The sequence below is a fragment of the Protopterus annectens genome, chromosome 1.part0 (genome assembly GCF_019279795.1).
Source record: "Protopterus annectens isolate FY-2018-M chromosome 1.part0, PAN1.0, whole genome shotgun sequence".
Classification (NCBI taxonomy): domain Eukaryota; kingdom Metazoa; phylum Chordata; order Ceratodontiformes; family Protopteridae; genus Protopterus; species Protopterus annectens.
In genome coordinates this window covers 650,899,179-650,919,020 of record NC_056725.1, presented here as the reverse complement: position 1 = coordinate 650,919,020, position 19,842 = coordinate 650,899,179, and the positions used below count along the sequence as shown (strand labels likewise).

General features: G+C 45.1%; 1 protein-coding gene across 1 annotated transcript in view; it reads left to right on the top strand.

Annotated features, from left to right (window-relative positions):
- LOC122793771 (probable ATP-dependent RNA helicase DDX17) overlaps positions 1-19,842 on the top strand; it is a 1,394,853-nt gene that overhangs the window by 1,303,088 nt on the left and 71,923 nt on the right. The window contains exon 12 of the mRNA XM_044061964.1: positions 13,156-13,392. Within this exon, the coding sequence (XP_043917899.1) occupies positions 13,156-13,392 (237 nt within the window). The remainder of the gene's footprint in view (positions 1-13,155; positions 13,393-19,842) is intronic.

Genomic DNA, 19,842 nt, shown 5'->3' with positions numbered 1-19,842 from the left:
AGCCTTCTCCTTTGGCTGCACCTCTATCTCCCATACCTCTGCCTCTGGCCGACATCTGCCTGGTAGAGGAATCTGATTCCGCCAGCCAGGATAAAGCTTGGGTACCCATGAGGAGGCTGCACAATCCTGAGCGGACAGCACGTTCTTAAAGGCTTTACTGATGCCTGCTTTAGACGTCGAGGGGGAACCTACCTTTTCTGCGGGTTCATCGGAACATGCCGACCCTATTCCTGCCTCAGACCCAAGGTCCTCTCTAGGCTGGACATCTGCGAGGCCTTTAAAGAAAAAGCGAAAACAAAGCACCTTTTTTCACCACTTGAAAGCACCCCAGACTAGCAAGTTTTCAGCCAAGAAAGTGCTTTCATGGCCTTACGCCCTGCCACTTTTGGGAGCCCAAAAACGGAACACCACTGCAGCCAGAACGATGTAAAAGAAAAGAAACGCAATTTATTTCAAGACCAAAACAGCGTTTTCGCTTCCAGAAAGCCAGAAGCTTCATCAGCAGTTGAAAGGATTAAAACCAAATGCATTTAAAACAAAGTAACTGGCGCTTGTTGATGACATCACCACAAGCGCCACAATGTTGCTTAAAGGGGCAACGATGAAACTTAAAAGGGCAACAATAACAAGGAGAGCGGGTGAAAACAAATACATAGTATGCCCTGTAAAACTTGTATAAAAGAATAAAAACATTCTGAATGAAATGTGAAGCTAAAAAGTTGTATATAGTCAATATCAATAAACAAGAGCAACTAAATGTACTACTGCCTCGGGTCACCTAACAGGAGCAAGCAATATGAAAAAAGCTACATATCATAGGAAATCAATATGTTAAGGTTGCTATTACTTTAAACTATAGATGGAATAGAACATTCAATGGGCTTAACCCTAGCAAAGCAATATATGCAACATTATTCACTGTCCTTGGAGTTGACCAATGGGATAGGTTGGTACGCCACTAAGAGTAAAAAAGTATTATCTAAGGTAGCTCTTATATTTAAGAATAGCAGCAATATTACAGTTTTCGTTTAGCCCAGGAAATGAAAAGGCGTCCAGTTGGAGTTGCCATTCGAGCTCACGAGTCTCAACAATGAGAGATTTACTATATACAACTTTTTAGCTTCACATTTCATTCAGAATGTTTTTATTCTTTTATATAAGTTTTACAGGGCATACTATGTATTTGTTTTCACCCGCTCTCCTTGTTATTGTTGCCCTTTTAAGTTTCATCGTTGCCCCTTTAAGCAACATTGTGGCGCTTGTGGTGATGTCGTCAACAAGCGCCAGTTACTGTGTTTTAAATGCATTTGGTTTTAATCCTTTCAACTGCTGATGAAGCTTCTGGCTTTCTGGAAGCGAAAACGCTGTTTTGGTCTTGAAATAAATTGCGTTTCTTTTCTTTTACATCGTTCTGGCTGCAGTGGTGTTCCGTTTTTGTTTTCAGTGAGTTTATTTGTTTCTTATTTAACACTTTTGGGAGCCCTGCTACAGCCCCTCCACTCCTCAGCCCTAGGCCTCAGACTTCTGCCAGGAAAGAAGACGAGGAATTCTCTGACTCTTCAGAGGACTTCCCTGTCTTACACCACCCAAATTTCCTCTCCCCTGAGGTATGGTTCCTCAGAGGAAGAGTCCATGGACCCTGATTCACCAGTGGAAGACCTAACCTTTACAGAAACCACTGGTAAAATGAGAGACTACTTCAGTGGGACTTCTCTGTCATGACCGAAGTACAAAAGAGGTTTTATGACCTCATACAGATGGACTCCCTCAGTCTCTCTGCAGTTCCACCCATTCTGCCGACCTTCTTGGAGGCCTTCTCATCTGCATCCTTCAATCCTGACTCTCACAGCCCTCTGCTCCTTGCAGACCAGACAAGGCTGTACAAACTACCTAAAACTGGAAAATTCCTGAAGTGCCCCCCTGCTGACCCAGTCACTATTTCCATTGCTACTGACAGAGCTACTAAACTTCTCCCTACCACTACCTTACTCCCTGCTGACAAGGATAGTAAGACTGTGGAATGCCTAGTCAAGAAAATTTACACGTCTGCCACTCTGTTCTTCAAGGCCACTAACTACCAGATCCATATGGCCAAATACTCTCTAGCCCTGCTAGAGAAAGCCACTAAAGATTTGGCTGTCATCCCAGACTGTCCAGCCAAAGCCTCTCTTGCTTCTCTTCTGGTGCTCACCTCCCAGATGAACAGACATTCCATTAGGTGTAGCTATGATGCAGCAGAGGCTTCCGCTAGGTTGGCTGCATCAACTTAGAAGGTATGCCTGGCTTCGTTTTCACCCTTTGCCTGATGACTTCAGGGCAAAACTCATTGATGCCCCCTCCCTATATCCCTCTGTGTAATTCGGTTCCAAGGTGGCAGATCTACATCTTTACAGCAAAAAGGGAAAGAAATGCAGGGCCTTAAACACCTGCTAGTTTCTCCCATACCCAAGTTCCATAGGAACTACATGGCCAAGACTCAGTTTGTCCGAAAACATGCACGGCTGATGCCTCCCTCCAGACCTAGAAAGCAAACTCCCTTGGCTACAGTTTCCCCAGCCCCTAACCAGCCATCCCCCTTTCAGGATAAGGCAGGCAGTGTCTGACTACTTGCCTACCTTCCTGAAACCCTCTCTCCACCCCCCTGCCCCTGTCTGTCCGACTCTCACTGTCTCCTTGCCTGGTCCCACATTACCACGGACAGATGTGTTCTATCCATCATCCAGAATATCTATTTCATGTCCTGGATCTCGCATCGGGAAGAAAGGGTACCCTTCAACCTCCCAGCAATCAGCTCCATCTCCTAAGTCCTGTACTACAAACGTTACTGTCCCAAGGCACCATAGAACCAGTGCCTTCGGAAGCATGAGGGAAAGGATTCTACTCGAGGATTTTTCTGGTACCCAGAAAAGAGGGACCATGGAGACCCATCCTGGACCTCTCATGGCTAAACCCATTCCTCAAGGTCCCTACCTTCAGGAAGCTCCCTCTTCCCCCTGCTTCTGCCCCACGGGTTCATGGTGACCCTAGATATAAAGGATGCTTACCTACACATCCCAATAAAGCCCACCTTCAGGAAATGTGTGAGATTTTTGGCAGGCTCTTCCCACTTTCAGTTCTCTACCTTGCCATTTGAGCTTTCCACTGCTTCAAGGGTATTCACAAAATGTCTGGCTCAAGTCATTGCCTATTGTAGAACAAAGGGAATCCAAATATTCCCTTACCTAGACAATATTTTGATCCAAGTGAATAATCCAAAGACCCTCCTTCACACACAGTTTCTTCTAACCCTTTTACAGTCTCTAGGGTTTCAGATAAACTTCCCGAAGTCCCACCTGGAGCCCACACAGGACATTGTTTTCCTAGGGTGCAGGATTCGCACAGAACTCATGCAGGCCTTCCTGCCAGCAGACAAAAGTGGCATCCCTGACAGACCACCTGCTCGACATCCTTCGGGTATCAGAACTAACTGCAAGACAATACCTGAGGCTCCTGCGTTACATGGCAGCCACTATACCCATGCTTCATTTGGTAAGACTACACATGCGAAAGCTACAATGGTATATTTGGTCAGTCTGGACCCAGCACTCCCATCCCCTGGAATTCGGGGTCCACCTTCTACCCTGCCTGAAACAAGAACTTCGCTGATGGCTGTCACAACTGACCTTGAACCTAGGCCTTCCTCTCCAACCTCCCACACCAACCCCCAGATCATGCGTACTGATGCATCAGACCTGGACTGTGGAGCAACTCTAGGCACAAGACAGGTGCAGGGTTTGTGGCAACACCCACACAACCGTAGAGCACATCAGTGTCAGGGATAGGAGGGTGATCCTTCTTGCTCTGGAAGCCTTTTTGCCTTACCTACACCAAGGCCCACTCAAGGTTTTCACAGACATCACCACTGTCATAGATATCTTGACAAACGGGTGGCACCAGATCCTACATACTCTACAGACTGTCCTTGCAAGTATGGGAACTAGCCGCTTCCCAGCGGATGACCCTATAGGGAGTTTTACATTTCCTCCCTTCACAACGTCCAGGCAGACTCTCTCAGCAGGGCCATCACAAACGGCCACGAATGGATGCTTCACAGAGACATCTTCCTGGACCTGGTCCACCGGTGGGGTATACCTCATATAGACCTTTTCGCTTCCTCCATCAACAGGCAACTTCCCTGGGTATTGCACCTGGACACCAGACCCCAAGGCACTGGCAAACAGATGCCTTCTTAATTTCATGGAAGGGGAAATTTCTGTATGCATTCCCCCTTCCCATTGATTCAAAAAGTGCTACTGAAAATTCAGCAGGACAGCCCAAAAATCTTGTTGGTGACCCCCTATTGGCCAAGGCAGCACTGGTTCCCCCTCTTACTACTTCTGTCCAAGGGCAATCACCACAAATTATCCCCCTCAATGGACCTACTCACACAGAACAAGGAATCTCTGATGCATCCACAGTGGCAGTCTGAACCTCACCCTGTGGTTGATAGGATTCTGATCCCTTTTAGACACCTGTACGAGGACATGCTCAATTTCTGCAGGAGGCCAGGAAACCCAGTACTAGAAAATCATACCTATCCAAGTGGAAAAAAAATTCCTTTTGGTGTCAAAAAAGAAAGCTGGACCCACTGGAAAGTGACATCCCTCTAATCCTGTCTTACCTGTGTGAACTACTGCAGACAGGGCTGGCCTACTCTTCTATAAAAGCACACCTGTCCACTCTCTCTCTACCTGTCTCCTCCTGGATCCACCCTTAACATGCAGATTTCGATCAGAGATCCCCCCCCCCCAAGAAACCGACCGCTCCTCCATGGGATCTCAACTATGTACTGGAAAAGCTCACCCTGGCTCCTTTCAAGCCAGCGGCTAAAGCCTCCTTAAAGTTCTGCACCTAGAAAACTGTCTTATTGGTGGCTCTTAACAGCCAGGAGGGTCTCAGAGCTACAAGCTCTGATGGCTGACCCACCATTCCTTATTTTCCATCTGGACAGGGTCTCTCTCAGGAATAACCCCTCCTTCATGCCCAAGATGGTGAAACGACATCCTTGAACCAGTCCATCCACCTACTGACCTTCTTTCCTAACTCTGGAGAATAATGAGTGTGTTCTCCATAATCTAGATGGCCACAGAGAGCTGAGATTATACGTCCATAAAACCAAGTCTATTGGGAAACCTTGCCAACTGTTTTTCTTTCCACCCCTGGGCTCTGGGGAAAGTGGTGGCCAAACAGACCATTTCAGCCTGGATCTCCAAGGCCATTACTTTCTGCTACCGGTACCATGGCAAAACATTGCTAAAGCCCACTCCACAAGAGCTATGGCCTTTTCAGGGGCCTTTTTTAAGGGACTAGACACTAACATTATCCTTGAAGTTGCTACCTGGTCTTCTGTACGGACTTTCACTAAACGCTGCAAGCTGGACCAAATCTCTAGGGGCAGAGCAGGATTTGCCAGGGCTGTTCTCCATGGATTCCAGGAGAGCTCTTCCAGACCACCACCCCATTCTTAGTGAGCTGTGGGTACTCACCCATAAGTGGAATACTGCAACATAGGAATAGAGTGACATAGAAAAATTGGTGTAAAATCTTACCATAGCCATAGATATCCTTCTTTTCCATGTTGCGGTATTCATTCCCACTCTCCTTCCCCTCCTGTCAGGTTGCACTTGCTCCTCCGGGTGGCACTGGACAAGCTATGCCCTTTTAGGACTGGCTCCAGCTGGGGCTTCTGTTCTGAGGGCTAGTGCATGCAGATGTCACTTATGGCCCACATTCCTGTCAGCCACGCCAGATGTCCGATGCACCAAGAGGGAATGAAAAACTTTGCAATACTGGCCGGACGGCTGCAAAAGAAGGGGTAAACCCATATGTGGAATACTGTAACATGGAAGAGGACATCTATGGTCATGGTAAGATTATACACGACTTTTCTTTCTGCCAGGAGGATTTCGGAGCTTCAAGCGATGTCTGTAATAAAGCCCCCTTATATGATTTTTCATAAGAACAGGGTACCCTTGCGTACTAACCCATCATCTGAAGTTGTTAATCTTCTTCATCCCCCATCACTGATGGGATCCTAGGCACTCGTCAGGACCTAATTTCTCACCCACAAGGGCTGACTCCTCCGAATCTGTCCACCCTCAAGCTGACATCTTGGTTTCTCCACTTCGTTAGTTGCCAGGCAAGAAACCCTTCCTTCACCTGTCCGGGATATTAATTTGGCTTCTCATAAACCATCCACCAGTAAACTTTACAAGGATAAATGGAAGAGATTCTCTATTTGGTCACGTAATCAGGAGCAATACCCGTTCTCAGCCCCCGTAGCCACTATTCTTCATTATTTGGCTGAGCTGTTCAACAAAGGTGCCTCTGCTTTCTGCCATTCGAGTCCAACTAGCAGCTATTTCCAACTACCATAACTGGTCTGAAGGAGTACCACTTATCTCCTCTCATCTTTGCAAGACCTTCCTCAAGGGTATTTTTCACAGCAGGCTTCCCATCAGGCAGCCGGTGGAGGCACTGAATTTGTCCTGGGTTCTGTAGGCTCTCTGGCTGCCCCCGTTTGAGCCTGCTGCCACCTGTGATCTAAAATTCTTATCTTGGAAATCCTTATTCCTGGTGGCTATAACTTCAGCAAGACAAATTTTCGGAATTACAAGCATTATGTTTCAAGAGCCTTTATCTGGTCTTTCATAAAGACAGAATATCACTTCGAACTAACCCATCCTTCCTCCCCAAAGTGGTCTCGGAGGGAGAATACTGCTTACATTCCCTGGATATTCATAGACAATTACGTTTTTATCTGGACAGAACTAAGTCATTCTGCAAGTCAGACCAGCTTTTCATTTCCTTTGCAGGTCCTAGAGTGGGAGGTGCAGTATCAAAAGTTACTTTGCCTAAATGGCTCATGGATTGCATCGCCTTCACATATTCACTTACGGAGGGATCTAAGCCGCACCAAGTCAAAGCTCACTCAGCTAGAGCTATTGCAGTATCTGTTGCCTTCCATTCTAGGGCCTCCATGGATGACATTTGTGCAGCTGCCATTTGGGCTAAGCCCCACACTTTTATCAAACATTACAAATTGGATCTGATCTCCATGGGGAAGATCAGCCTTTGTTTCAATGGTTCTAAGGAATGTTCTTCCATAAGGGCCACCCAGGTTCTCCAAATTGCTGGGGACGCGGTCCCATCAGTGATGAATAGGAAGATTAACAACTTCAGATAAAGAAGTTATGTCTTACCATGAGTTCCATCTGAGTTGTTGATCTTCTTCCAGTCATCACACCCTCCCACCGACCCCCTCCTAAGGTTCATGGCGGATCTTCTGGGTCTTCGTGGTGTATTAGGGTTTCTGCACAGAGAATGGCCTCTGGCTTTTTCTTTCTCTATATGTTGCATGCAAACTCTATCTGAGGTAACTGAGCAGCTCGGAACCGAGTCGGCCTTATACCAAGCTTGCGTGCACCAAAAACTCTCAAGCTAAGCTGCTACGCACAATGCCCTTTGCTCAGTCCAATGCAAAAATACTAAGTCTCTGGTATTCGGGGCGGCCTAGGGCTACCCTGGCAGGGATAACCCAGATGTGATGACTGCAACAGTGAGTACACTCAAACATCTACATTTATGGTAAGTGTACACAACTACTGTGCCCTTTGGTTTGTCTGCAGCACCCATGGTGTTCCCATAATGCCTAGCCCCAGTGTTAGCCTTCTGTTGGACAAAGGGAATTCAGATAATACCCCTAGATGATTGCCTTATTCAGGCAACAAGCCTAGAAAAACTTGAAACAGACCTGCTTTACCCCCAAAACTTACTAATCTCTGTACTTCACTATCAGTACACAAAATCTAAAACTCCAGAAACAGGATTGTGTTTCTGGGGTCCCTTCCTGACTCTGCTCTTCAGAAGACTTTCCTCCCTCCTGACAAAGTTACCTTACTAACCTTGTGCTTCAGAAAGTTCTCGGTCTGGAAATACCGCACATCCAGGGAGCGAGTCTCATGACCCCCTTGGCCAAACTGCATATGAAAGAACTGCTGTGATGCCAACATTCACAATCTCTTGCCTTCAGAGTAAGGAAAGAGTTTGCATGGTAGGACCAAGCATGCTCCCTCAGTCCAGGCTTGCCAGACTCTAGGCAAATGGGACTCTAGGTTCAAAAACAAACAACTCAGACAGCTTGGCTGATACCTTGATCTCATGTAAGGGGTTGTTCTTGACAACCATGTCTTGGGCATTCTAAAAGAGGCTAGGTGACCTACCACTAGGAAGTGTTACTCTGCCAAATGGAAAAGATTAATTCTTTGGTACAGACATAAGGGATAAAACTGTCGTTGAGCTGAGATTCCTTTCATGCTGTCATACTTATCCAACCTTTTTGATTATGGTCTCACGTACTGTATAAAAATCCATGCTTCAGGTATTTCCGCTCATTTGCCTTTTCACTTTTCACATCCTCTCATGAAACCATTTCCGAGAGGAGTTGTCCACATTAGGTTCCCCTAGAAAACCACCTGTTCCTTCTTGCGACCTCAGTTTCATTCTAGAGAATCTCACACTTCAAACCAGTGTCTTCTGCTGATGTAAAATTCCTAACATGGAAGACAGTATTCCTGCTAGCCATTACATCAGCCAGAAAGGTGTCAGAGCTTCAGGTCCTTGTGTGTGGAACCTTTCATCATTTTTTACCTGAGTGCCTCTCAAGACTGACGTTTCCTTTATGCCCAAGGTGGTGACAGACTTCTTTAAACTAGACCATACACTTGCATACATTTTTTTCCTAATCCTCATAACAAGGGAGAAAGGATCCTCCATCCTGTTGAGGTGCATAGGCAACTGTGTTACTACTTGGACAGAACCAGAAATGTCTGGAAATCAGGCAAACTTTGAGCTCTGAGGGGTGACCAGTTTCTAAACAAACTTTTTAAATGGATCTCCCACTGTGTCTCCTCTTGCTATAGCCATCATGGTAAGAAGCTTCCTGGTGCTGTGAGGACACATTCCACTAGAGCTACTGCCATCTCTACTGCCTTTATTAAAGGGGTGGCCACTAAGGACACTTCGGAAGCTGCTGTTTGGCCCTGTGTGCATACCTTCATCAAACACTACCATCATCCTACCTTTTCCGAGTCTAGAACAGGATTTGCCATGGCCATTTTGCAGGGCTTTCTTGCCTTTCCTTAATCTTTCCATCTACTACTCTTTTCAGCTTTGGGAGTCATTCCACAAGTCAGGACTACAACAGTGAAACATGAACATAATACAGTTATGTACACTTACCATAAATGTAGATGTTCAAGTGTATTCACTGTTGCAGTCTTCTTTCTCGCTGTCCTTACTCTCTGGCTTATGGGATAGGCTAAGACATTCACCTGCCCAGTCATGGTGGCCCCTTCTTTACTCGTGTCATGGAATCCAGGGTTCCAGACCCCTGACCTCAAGGACATACAGGGGTTCCTCCTTTTTGGGGGCAAAAAAGTATTGGGGTCGTGATGCTCTCCAACTCTTTAATACCCAAAATTAGTTTTATCAGATAGGGCATCTGCCAGCTTGTGGAGGAAGGGAGAATATTCTTTGGTAGGTGGACCAGCCAAACAGTGTCGCAGCAAAAGCACTAACCCTTCTCAGGCAAACATTAACTCTGTCTTGCAGTAGCTGCCAGGCCTCTTTAGATGAGGCTTTCCTATTCCAGCATTAAGTTACATGCATCTGCCATGTGAGCTTGCCTGCACTGTGCCTTACCTATCTTCTCGCAGTCCCACATGAAAGTTTTTCTAAAAGGGATGATTCACTTGACAACCCCACCACCTTGCTTTTAGTTTTGGGAGACCCAAAAAAATTAGTCCTACAACATTGACTACAAAGAACGTAGTACAGTTGTGCCCCACTTACTGTAATTGTAGATGTTTGAGTAGGTACATACTCACACCCTCCAACTCCTCTGTCTGCTGAACAGCTTGCCGCCTCCTTGCTGGGTGCACGGGGTAGAGGAGTTTTTTTCTGCAGATAGTTTTATCTGTCATCCCCCGTCTGCCTCCTATGTTTTTTCTCCTCTTAAATCCATACAACTGGGAAGGTCATGCTGTCCTCAGACATCATACTGCTCATTCACTGCTCAGAAAGGCCTGAAGATGGTGCTGATGAATGCCCGTGTTGCACCTTTACATCTAGATGTCTGTCTTCAGACATTAATCAGCTTGGAATAATAGAGAGTCTGAAAATCAAACTGGTCATGGGCTTCTGCTTGGCAGAGAGACCCAAGATTCAGTACTGCAACATTGATCTACTTGAAAAATTACAATTATGGTAAGTGGGGCACAACTGTACTTTGTCTCAGAACTCTGTCCAACTTCCCCAATAAGAAAGCTTTGGGAATCTTCGCAAGACTTAATATTGCAACGTTGACTACGATGAACATAGTACAGTTGTGTTGATTTTCCATAATTGTGTGTTAGTCATTCATTGTTGCTTTACCCTTTCCCTTCCTCCCTTATCCCTCTTCTCATCTACTCTAGAGTTGAGGGTGGGTATCTGTTTACCATCCCTTTCCACCTTACTTGTCTGCTCCTTCAACACAGGGCCTTCATCTATCAGTAGGGTCATTTGGGCAGGTTATGCTCCACCTCAGGAAAATAGAATTTCAGTATCTTGGACAAGAAAGAAGTGATCCTTTATAGTACTGACTTCTGACAGCAAGGAACATCCACCAGTCCTGGGATTGTTAAAGGCTCTGGTATTTTGGCCAGCTGTGGGCTTCAGCATGATGGGAAGTCCCAGGAGTTAGTACTCTGCAGCATTGTTCTTCCATAACTTCTACAGTTATGGCAAGTTATCTCCAAAACTGTACTTTCTACGCATCTGGGGAAACTGGCTTCTTGCTGTGACTTCTTCAGATCAGGTTATCCATGTGATGGAATCCCTGATCTCCCTTATTTAGTGCCTGAGCATTTCTGTCTGTGGAGAGGGAATAATATGAGAGTAGTTGTTTCCCCTGGCAGAGGAATTTTCTTGGGTGTAAACAGGTAGCTGAGATGCTTATGTAGACAGTGCTAAAAACTTAGACCAGTAAGTCGTGTGTTTCTTTTATACTGGGTAAACAAGGAAGACCAGTGTCCAAGAAGTCAGTAACTGGCTGAAGTTTTCCTTTATGGCCATCAGGAAAAAGTCAGTTAAGATAAGATACATTCAATAGGAACAGAAGTTAATTCATATTACTTTATTTATGTTTAAGCAGAAAGATTTTTGAGATGGCTGCACTGATGTCTCAAACCTTTTGTAAACATTATAATCTGGACAGGCTTTCCAGGAGCAGAGCAGACTTGGCCACTGCATTTCTGGAAAGTATATTTGCAAATGCTTTTACTGATTACTAGATATTACAGAAGTGCTCTTAGTTTACAGAATTGCATTGTCAGTCATAGTAACCAGTAAGTTCAGTGCTACAGTGTAAACTGCCTCCCTCCAGCCCCTTAATTTCTCTTAAGATTCCAGACATTCCGTTTTTTGAAAATGCCATGCCCTGCTGTATGGGTATCCTTCCCAGCTTCAGTTTCTGTCCTTTAGATGGGGGCAAGCTTTTAGCTTGCAGTTGGTTTAATAGGCGTACTCCTCAGTAACCATTTTCCTCACCCAGAAGTGAGTTGAGGATATTTTCATCTTTCTTGTACTGTATGTTGTGCCAATTTCTGCAGGGCAGAGAAGATGACACAGTGCATTAGAGGTTTGAAAGTTCCAAAAGTCAAACCAGATGGCTTGGTATCTGTCTGTGATGTAGTTCTCACACTTTTTATGTATGATACCCCTGCACTGATTTTGCTATATTTGAGAGTCTTTACACAGCTGTGCTTTCTGTATATTTTAAGCAATTGATTTATGATCTATAACCTTTTAATTTAGAGGCAAGTTTAATGGTTTGGCGAGTTTGTGAACATAGCATAGATTTAGTGCAATGTCTCCCACAGCCTCCATTCCTCATAGGAAATGCAGGCAAGAAGAACAGAAAATGAGGAACCATAGTGGATGTGTAACACTGTCTCACACCACTTTGTTCAGTAGTATCCCAGCAGGATGTCAGAGTAGCCCTTGTTCTTTGGAGGAAAAAGACAAACTACTTGGAAGAAATCTTGGCTTGGGAGCTGGTTGCTGGAAGGTAAATAAACCCAAATCGAAGACCTTTCCTTGAAGTTATTGTTACAATACGTACTTTGCACACATTGTCTTGAAGTTCAGGAAGCACTTTAATTTGTTTGTGTGGTGCATAACTTGTATATAGTAATGGGTACGTTAAATGGATAACTGCTGAATGGTTTACTATGTTTGACTGTACTTAAACCACCTGCTTGTGGAGCATGCCATAGTTGTTCCAGCTTTTTATCCAAGCAGATACTCTGCCTTGCAGTAGTCTTACTTAGGCTGCTTACTAGTGGAAGTATTTTTTTGATTTTGTTGTATAAGGCTTAAGATAAAGATTAAGAAGGACAAAGGTGCTGTTAATGTGCACATCTTAATTCTCTACTGCCACAGTGCTATTCATGTCAGGATGTTTTTATACTCTCTACTGTAGGGTTTTTTTTTTTTTTGGAGGGGAAGTTATTGTCTCCTAGTTGTGTGAAACGTGATGCACAGATTCAGTTTCATCCAATGTACAGGATACTCAGCTGTAACTGGTTCTAGTAGTGTTATCTGCTGGGCACTGACAAAGCCCATTCATACAAGCCAGGCTTTTATATATTTTTTCTCTTTCACTGTGCACAGTCTTTCATCAAAGGGTGGAGCTGTTGTGCAATGGCTGGGGTGACTATGTAGGCCTCTGAGTAGGAGAGATGACAGTATATATTCTACCATGAATCACTTTTAGAAGTGCAGCTTACAGGTGTAGTATTTAGTGTCACAATTTTAACTTTTCCTTTACTTGTACCAAGTATTGGACCATGTAGTCAATTGACATGGATAAAATTGCAAATATCTGTAATGCATAGGAAATTTAAGTATTTTTATTTGGGGCACTTAAAAACATGGTAAAATTTGAATAAGCTGTTTTTTTTTTTGTTTGTTTTTTGTTGTGTGCAGTATTCTTAGCTAACTGTATTCATTTTGTTTGTTGCGGCATGTACATCTGTCCGTGCCTTTTCTGCCACATCACATCATCACGGGCAGATGTGGAAGACATTAAATTTGTCATAAACTACGACTATCCAAATTGCTCAGAAGACTATGTTCATCGGATTGGGCGAACAGCACGTGCCACTAACAAGGGTACTGCCTACACGTTTTTCACACCAGGAAATTTGAAGCAGGCCAGAGAGCTTGTCAAAGTACTGCAGGAAGCTAACCAAGCTATTAACCCAAAGCTGTTGCAGCTGGTAGACCAAGGAAGGGGAATTGGTGGAAGAGGTAATTATAAGGAAATGTGATTGCCTTGGTAATCACATGGTTTCTGTTAAGCATTTATTTAATTAATGCAGGCACTTAGTTGTTAGAATTTAGTTTTAATTTGTTTGTCTGCACGAATATTTTTTTTCATGTGTGTTATCTTACAGCTGTAAAACGTTGTATGGTTATGTCCAGTAGTGCTCAACAGTAAAGATTCCATTTCACCCAGTCATTTAATCTGACTGGTGGCTACTAAGCCACTTGTCTCTGATCCTGACTTCTGCTAGTGCTTCTAGCTTCGAGCTTCTTCTTCTAAAGATGATGTCCTTCAAGGATGCATCTGCAGTCCTTACAAATGGGTTGTCCTGTCGTCAGGCAGCCCTTCGGTCAGCCGGATTCCAAAGTCTGGGTCTGGCCTCGGCTGGTGTCGCACTTCACCCGACGTCATAGCTGCAGCTTTTCGGGTATAAAGGCATCAGCCGACGCCATTTTCCTCAGTCTTTCTTGCCGCGTGGCGCCTGAAGCAGAAGCTGTTCGCAAGTGCCGGTCGGTCAGATCCAGAGATTACTACTACCGAATACTACTTCGAAGACATCTAAAAAGCTAAGTACCCCGTTGGGGACTCTTTCTTGCCTCAGCCGATGTCAGAAAAAGTGAATAACTGTTTAACTTGTGGGAAACAAATACCTCATAAAGATTTCCACTCTTACTGCTTACCTTGTTTAGGCCCAGACCACGAAGTAGCAGCTTGTTTAGCCTGTGCTTCTTTCAACCGACGGACGCTTAGACGTCGGTCGGAGTTTGCTGAACAGTTTTTCGGCTCTGATTTCGCGTACATTATGCCGTCGGATCCTCCGACTTCACAAGTTGCTAAGAAACGCAAAGAAAAGGACCGACACTCGCGGTCTGCGGTTTCGGCCGAAACCGCGGTTAAGCAAACCGCAAGTGTCTCGGTTTCGGCCGAAACCGAGCAAGCGGTTCTAACTTCAGCCGAATCCATGCCTTCTACCGAGGCCTCTTCTAACCTGGTAGAATTGGCCTCTGAAATCCAACCTGCTGCTGTGGTTTCACAGGAATTATCGGACACCATTCCCTTGGATGTTTCAACCCCTGCACGTGGTGCTGCTAGGCCTCCTGCAGCCATGTCCATAAAGGCCTTTGCCAGGGCTAAAGCAGCCAAAACTTCTAAGTCTGTGCCTGTTAAGCCCCCCTCTCTCAGGCCCAGCTCCAGTTCCCAAATGCTTTCTCTGGCAGAGGATCTCATCTCTTTAATAAGGGGATCCCAACCTCATCCAGACAGGGCCTCTCAACCACCTCCAGAAAAAAGACCTAGAGCAGAGCCCCCTGAGCCAGTGTCCTCGGATGATTCTTCTGATGATTCAGACAATGCAGACCATCCAGAGGCTCCTTTTTCTCCTTATGAAGACTCTGATGCTGAGGAGTCGATTCCTTCTGCCTCTCCACCTGAGGAATTTTCCTTTGGGGAAACCTTACATGCCATGAGGGAGCAATTTCAATGGCAGGGACAAGATTTCTCAGACTCAAGGAAAAGGCTTAGGACCTTTTTGCATTTACCACAACATAGGCCTTTAGCTATACCTCCAGTTCTTTCTGTTGTAGATGATGCATTTAATGATGCTTGTACTGCTCCTGATACTTTACCTCCAGCCCCTGCTAAGCCCGATAGGTTCTACAGGGTCCCGGACACACATCACCATTTATACAAGGCTCCTTTTGCAGATCCCAAGACTATCTCCCAGGGGCCTAAAGCAATAGCATCTACCTCTGTTAAAAATCCCCTCCCCTCTGAAAGGGAGTCCAGGTCCTTAGAGAGATGGGGTAAAAAAGTATACACCTCTGCTACTCTGTCAGCTAGGGCATTGAACTGTCAGTTTCATATGATCCAATACCAGGAGTTTATGCTTGATCAGTTAACTAAGAAACTGTCCTCTGATGACTCTTTAGATACGAAATATGTTCTAGAAATAGTGCATAACATTCAGCAGGTTAGTAACCATTCTTTAAAATGCGGCTATGATGCACTGGAGGCTTCCTTTAGATCAGCCATGACTGGCACAGTTATCAGAAGGCATGCATGGTTGAAAGAACAGGTCTTGCCGGATCATGTTAAAGCAAAACTATTAGATGCTCCTATGGATAAGGTCAATTTATTTGGTTCTCCTGCTCAGCAGGTACTGAAGAAAATGGAAGAGAAGGCAAAATCTGTACAAACAGTGAAAGATTTCTTACAGGTTCAGCCTCCAAGGTTTAGCAGGAACTGGCCTTCCAAAAATTGGTCCTTTTCAGACTCCTCTAAAGCACAGAGAGGCAGGAATAGGCGTTCAAGAGTCAGAAATCAATCCAGAGGTGGTGCCTACAGGGGACGCCAGTGGCAGGGTAACAACCAGCGAGGCACAGACACAACTACTACCACTGCAACAGGACAATCACAGTGACTTGGCTCTGGCACCGCCTACCAGGGAACAGATAGCAGCACCCTTAGGCGGAAAGCTAGCCTTATTTTCAAAAAACTGGCACTGCATCACAAGAGACAAGTGGATTTTGCAAACTATAGACCAAGGCTACAGGTTTCATTTCCATACTTTACCAGGAAAAAGAGGAATGCCAAACCTACCACCAAATCAAAAGACAGAAGCTCTAAAACAAATAGCTCAATTAGCAAGAATGAGAGCTGTGGAAAGGGTACCATCTATGGAACAAGGAAAGGGATTTTACTCCAGACTCTTCCTGGTACCAAGAAAAGAGAAAAGTTGGAGGCCTATTCTCGACCTGTCCGCTTTAAACATTCCTCATTGTTCCAAAATTCAAAATGCTGACCCTACAGCAGCTTCTTCCCATGCTGGGCAAGGAGTCTTGGCTGGTGACTCTAGATCTCAAGGAGGCATACCTGCACGTCCCCATACGACCAAATTGCAGAAGATACCTCAGATTTCTTGCAGGGTCAGAGCATTATCAATTCTCAGCATTGCCCTTTGGCTTATCTACTGCGCCCAGGGTGTTCACGAAATGCCTGGCATCAGTAATCGCTCATTGCAGGCTTCAGGGAATCCAAATTTATCCATACCTGGACGACTGCCTGATACAAGCGGACAACAGAAACAAGCTAACAGAAGACTTACAAAGAGTCATTTACTTGCTGCAAGCCCTGGGATATACAGTCAATATAAAAAAGTCAAGGCTGATACCATCCCAAAGAATAACCTTCTTAGGTGCAGAATTGGACACAACAAAACAGATGGCATTCCTAACTGCAGAAAAACAAGAACAACTTCCTCTCTACTTCTTGGCATTAACAAAGCAGAACCAACTAACAGCAAGAAAAGTACTGCAAGCCCTGGGCTTCATGGCATCCTGCATAATCCTGGTCCCTCATGCCAGACTGCATGTGAGAAAGCTACAGTGGTACCTGAAGAATTTATGGTCTCAACACAGGCACAGCCTAGAAACCAAAATACCACTAATCCCATGCCTGAAACAAGAGTTCCTATGGTGGGCTCAGGCATGTCAGTCAAACACAGGTTTGCCCCTTCTACAGCATTCAACCAAGCCAAACCATCACAACGGACGCCTCAGACCTCGGTTGGGGGGCCCACATGCTGGACAAGTGCATACAAGGCTTATGGACTCAAGATCAGCTGCACCTGCACATAAATCTAAAGGAAATGCTGGCAGTAAAACTGGCAATCCAGAATTTCAGACCATTCCTCCAAGAAGGGCAGTTGATGATAAGGACAGACAACACCACAGTCATGTGGTACATCAACAAACAGGGAGGCACTCATTCATACCCTCTATGCCGGATGGCACTGGACCTATGGAATATGGCTCTGAGCTACAACATTCAGTTACAAGCAATTTTTGTACCGGGAAAAGAAAACATCCTAGCAGACATATTAAGCAGAACTACCACGGATGCTCACGAATGGATGCTACACCCGGACATCTTCAAGGCCATCACAAGGAAATGGGGACTGCCACAAATAGACTTATTTGCATCCCCACTCAATCACCAGCTCAAGAAATTCTGCACAAGGACGTACCACCCACTTGCTTGGAAGGTGGACTCTCTGTCCTTCAGTTGGAAAAGCCTGACAGCATATGCATTCCCACCTCTTCCTTTGATGCACAAGGTGCTATTGAAAATCAGAGGAACGTCCAAGGATCATTCTGATAGCTCCAGACTGGCCAAGACAACATTGGTACCCATTACTGAGGAGCATGTCTCGGGGACAAATGTGGACACTACCCCTGATCCCATTGCTGTTAACACAGAACGGCTACAACACCCTGCATCCAAACCTGAAAACTCTGCAGCTGACTGCCTGGAACATTACATAAGAGCAACTAACCCAAATTTATCCCAAAGGGTTAAAGACATTATCCTTGAGGCCCGCAGACCTTCAACAAGAAGGAATTATGCAGGAAAATGGAAAAGATTTCTCATTTGGAGTACTGAAAAGGGAAAAGATGTGTCAAAGGTAAACATAGCCAACATCCTGGAGTACTTGGCAGAGCTCTTCCATACAGGCCTGTCCCATTCCTCCATCAAGATACATGCATCAGCTATTTCTGCAGAATACAGCTTCGATCCCCCTGTCTTCTCGCATCCTCTACTCAGGCAGTTTCTGAGAGGAACTAAAAATGTAAAACCTCCTAGGAAACCACCATTGCCAGCATGGGACTTTAACTTTGTGCTAGAAAAATTGACACTTCCTCCTTTCGAACCAGCAGCAACAGCAGAACTACAACACCTATCCTGGAAGACTGCTTTCCTGCTGGCAATTACCTCAGCAAGAAGGGTTTCTGAGCTACAGGCTTTAATGGCAGTACAACCCTTCCTGATCTTCCATCAAGACAGAGTGTCCATGAGAACAAATCCTACATTAATGCCTAAGGTGGTATCCAGAGTGTCTTTAAACCAGGCTATCCACCTACCTACATTCTTCCCCAATCCACAGAACAGGGGGGAAAGACTGTTGCATACTTTGGATGTACATAGACAGTTACGCTACTACCTGGACAGAACCAAGGGCAATAGAAAAACTGACCAGCTTCTGGTAGCATATGCAACAGGAAGGGAAGGAAAAGCAATTTCAAAACAGACAATCTCCAAGTGGATAGGGAATTGCATCAGATTTTGTTACTCCTACCATGGAAAGCAAGCTCCACAGAACATCAGGCCTCATTCTACAAGGGCTACAGCCACTACCACAGCTTTCTTACGAGGAGTGGCTACCAAGGACATTATAGAGGCTGCTACTTGTACCTCCGTGCATACATTTGCCAAGCATTATAACTTACCTTTATACTCCAGATCCCGAGCAGGGTTTGCCACTGCTGTTTTGCAAGGGATCCTAACTACACCATAATTTCTTCTTCCTCCTCCCCTAGTTTGGCTATGGTATTCTACCCATTTGTAAGGACTGCAGATGCATCCTTGAAGGACATAGTACAGTTTTGTACCTACCATAAATGTAGATGTCCGAATAGGAATGAATCTGCAGTCAGGATTACCCACCCTCCTTTCCCCTCTGAGGTATTCCTAGGGTATTTGCCCATCTAATAGCTAGCTGGGGGGGGATCTCTTATGGTGTATTTGTTTGTATATATGTACATACATGCTTATTTTTTGTGTTTGCCTTCTACTATTTGGAAACATTGGCATTTATCCAAAATTTAGCTATCCAAGAGGGCAACTGGCATCTGGGGCAAGAAACACTGAGGAAAATGGCGTCGGCTGATGCCTTTATACCCGAAAAGCTGCAGCTATGACGTCGGGTGAAGTGCGACACCAGCCGAGGCCAGACCCAGACTTTGGAATCCGGCCGACCGAAGGGCTGCCTGACGACAGGACAACCCATTTGTAAGGACTGCAGATGCATTCCTATTCGGACATCTACATTTATGGTAGGTACAAAACTGTACGTACTTCATGTTTCACTGTTGCAGTCATTACATTTGGGTAATCTGCTGGCAGGTTGCCCTCAGTCGGCCTGAATAACAAAGTCTTGGGGCCTGCGTCGGTTGCTGTCTCCTCTTTCTTGAAGTCAGGTCGTCAGGGGTATAAAACATGCAGCTGACGCCATTTTATTCAGTCTTTCTTGCCGCGCGGTGCCCGAAGCAGAAGCAGTTCGCAAGTGCATGTCGGCAGACTCCTAAAATTTTCGCATTCGAGTTTCAGAACCGAAGTCTTCAAACTAAAGCGAAGTACCCCGCTGGGGAAACTTTTTCTTGCTCCTTACTGATGTCAGTAAAAGTTAATTGCATTACTTGTGGGAAGCAAGTACCTCATAAGGATTTTCATTTGTATTGTATTCCTTGCCTAGGCCCAGATCATAACGTGCCTTGCTGTCGGTTTTGTGCTAGATTTCACCAACGCACTATTAAGCGTCAGTATATTTTTGCTTCTAAATATTTTGGATCAAGATTTAATTATCCTGAAATGTCATT